General features: G+C 45.1%; 1 protein-coding gene across 1 annotated transcript; it reads left to right on the top strand.

Moving 5' to 3' along the window:
- Positions 1–4: 4 nt before the first annotated feature.
- DMAC2 (distal membrane arm assembly component 2) lies at positions 5–368 on the top strand (the record flags this gene model as incomplete). Its single annotated transcript, XM_057397325.1, has 2 exons — positions 5–147; positions 230–368. Coding segments are annotated over 2 exons (282 nt in total), but the record flags the coding sequence as incomplete, so codon positions are not given.
- Positions 369–1492: the final 1124 nt, after the last annotated feature.

Here is a 1492-nt window from a genome sequence, read left to right as displayed (position 1 = left end):
GGCGCTCCTGGACCTCAGCTCCTGCCCCCACGTGGACGACTGGGCCGTGGCGCGCCTGCGCGGGCTGGGCCCCGCCCTCCGCGCCCTCTCGCTCTCGCGATGCCCCCGCGTGACCGAGCGTGGCTTGGCCACGCTGCATCACTTCCGGTACGTACCAAGATGGACACCTTGAAGGGGGGGAGGGGGGAACACATGATTCCCTATGGGAATAGCGCCCGTTATCCCATAGGGAATTGCGGTACCTGGATGTGAGCGGCCTCGCCGTGCCCAGCCCGGGCCTCGTGCGGATCCTGCTCGAGGAGATGCTCCCGCGCTGCCGCATTGTGGGCATGGACCTGGAAACACAACACCCCCCCCCCCCGGCATGACATGAACTCGTCCGGGTAACCCCCCCACAGCCCCTATTAAAGGCATGGCTTGGGAGAGTCCATTGGGATTTGGGGGGGGATGGATTCCGTTTGGGGTTAATTCCCCCCTTTTTCGGCCTCAATGCCGTGGTTTTGTCGTTTATTCCCTATTTTTAACAGTAATTCCCCCTTTTTTTTGACATTATTCCCCTTTTTGGGGGATTATTCCCCTTTTTTTTCGCCTTTCCCACTTTTTGCCGTTAATTCCCCACTTTTTTCCCATTAATTCCCCATTTTTTACCATTATTTCCCCATTTTTTACCAATAATTCCCCATTTTTGGGGGATTATTCCCCTTTTTTCACCATTCCCATTTTTTTCCGTTAATTCCCCACTTTTTTTCCCATTAATTCCCCATTTTGGGGATTATTCCCCTTTTTTTGCCATTAATTCCCCGTTTTTTGCAATTATACCCCTTTTTTGCCATTAATTCCATTTTTTGCCATTAATTCCCCTTTCTTTGCCATTAATTAATATTTTTTCCCGTTAGTTCCCCATTTTTTCCATTATTTCCTCTTTTTTATCATTAATTCCCCATTTTTTGCAATTATACCCCATGTTTTGCCATTAATTCCCATTTTTTCCCATTAATTCCCCATTTTTTTCATTATTCCCCATTTTTTACCATTAATTCCCCATTTGTTGCCATTAATTCCAATTTTTTTTCCATTAATTCCCCATGTTTTGCCATTAATGCCCATTTTTTGACATTATTCCCCATTTTTTGCCCTGAATTCCCCCTTTCTGGAGCCAATTTCCACTTTCTCGCAGCAATCCCTGCTTTTTGGTGTCAATTCCACCTTCTTTTAATGTTAATTCCCTTTGTTTTGGTAAAATTCCTCCTTTTCTGCTATAAATCCCCCTATTTTTGGTGTCAATGCCGCCTTTTTCCTATAATCCTTCTTTTTTTGCAACAAATTCCTGTTTTTTAGGTGGCAATTCCCAATTTTGACCTCAATTCCCTCTTCTTTAGTGTAATTTCCCCTTTTGGGTGTAAAATTACTCCTTTTTGGGTAGAAATCCCCCTTTTTTAGTGTTAATTCCACACTTTTTGGCCTCAATTCTCCCTTTTTTTGCCATCATTCC

This window comes from Pezoporus wallicus, unplaced genomic scaffold, assembly GCF_028554395.1.
Source record: "Pezoporus wallicus isolate ANWC-B61680 ecotype Strahan unplaced genomic scaffold, APGP_CSIRO_Pwel_v1 contig_11433, whole genome shotgun sequence".
Taxonomy (NCBI): Eukaryota; Metazoa; Chordata; class Aves; order Psittaciformes; family Psittacidae; genus Pezoporus; species Pezoporus wallicus.
This window is presented reverse-complemented; position numbering and strand designations above follow the sequence as displayed.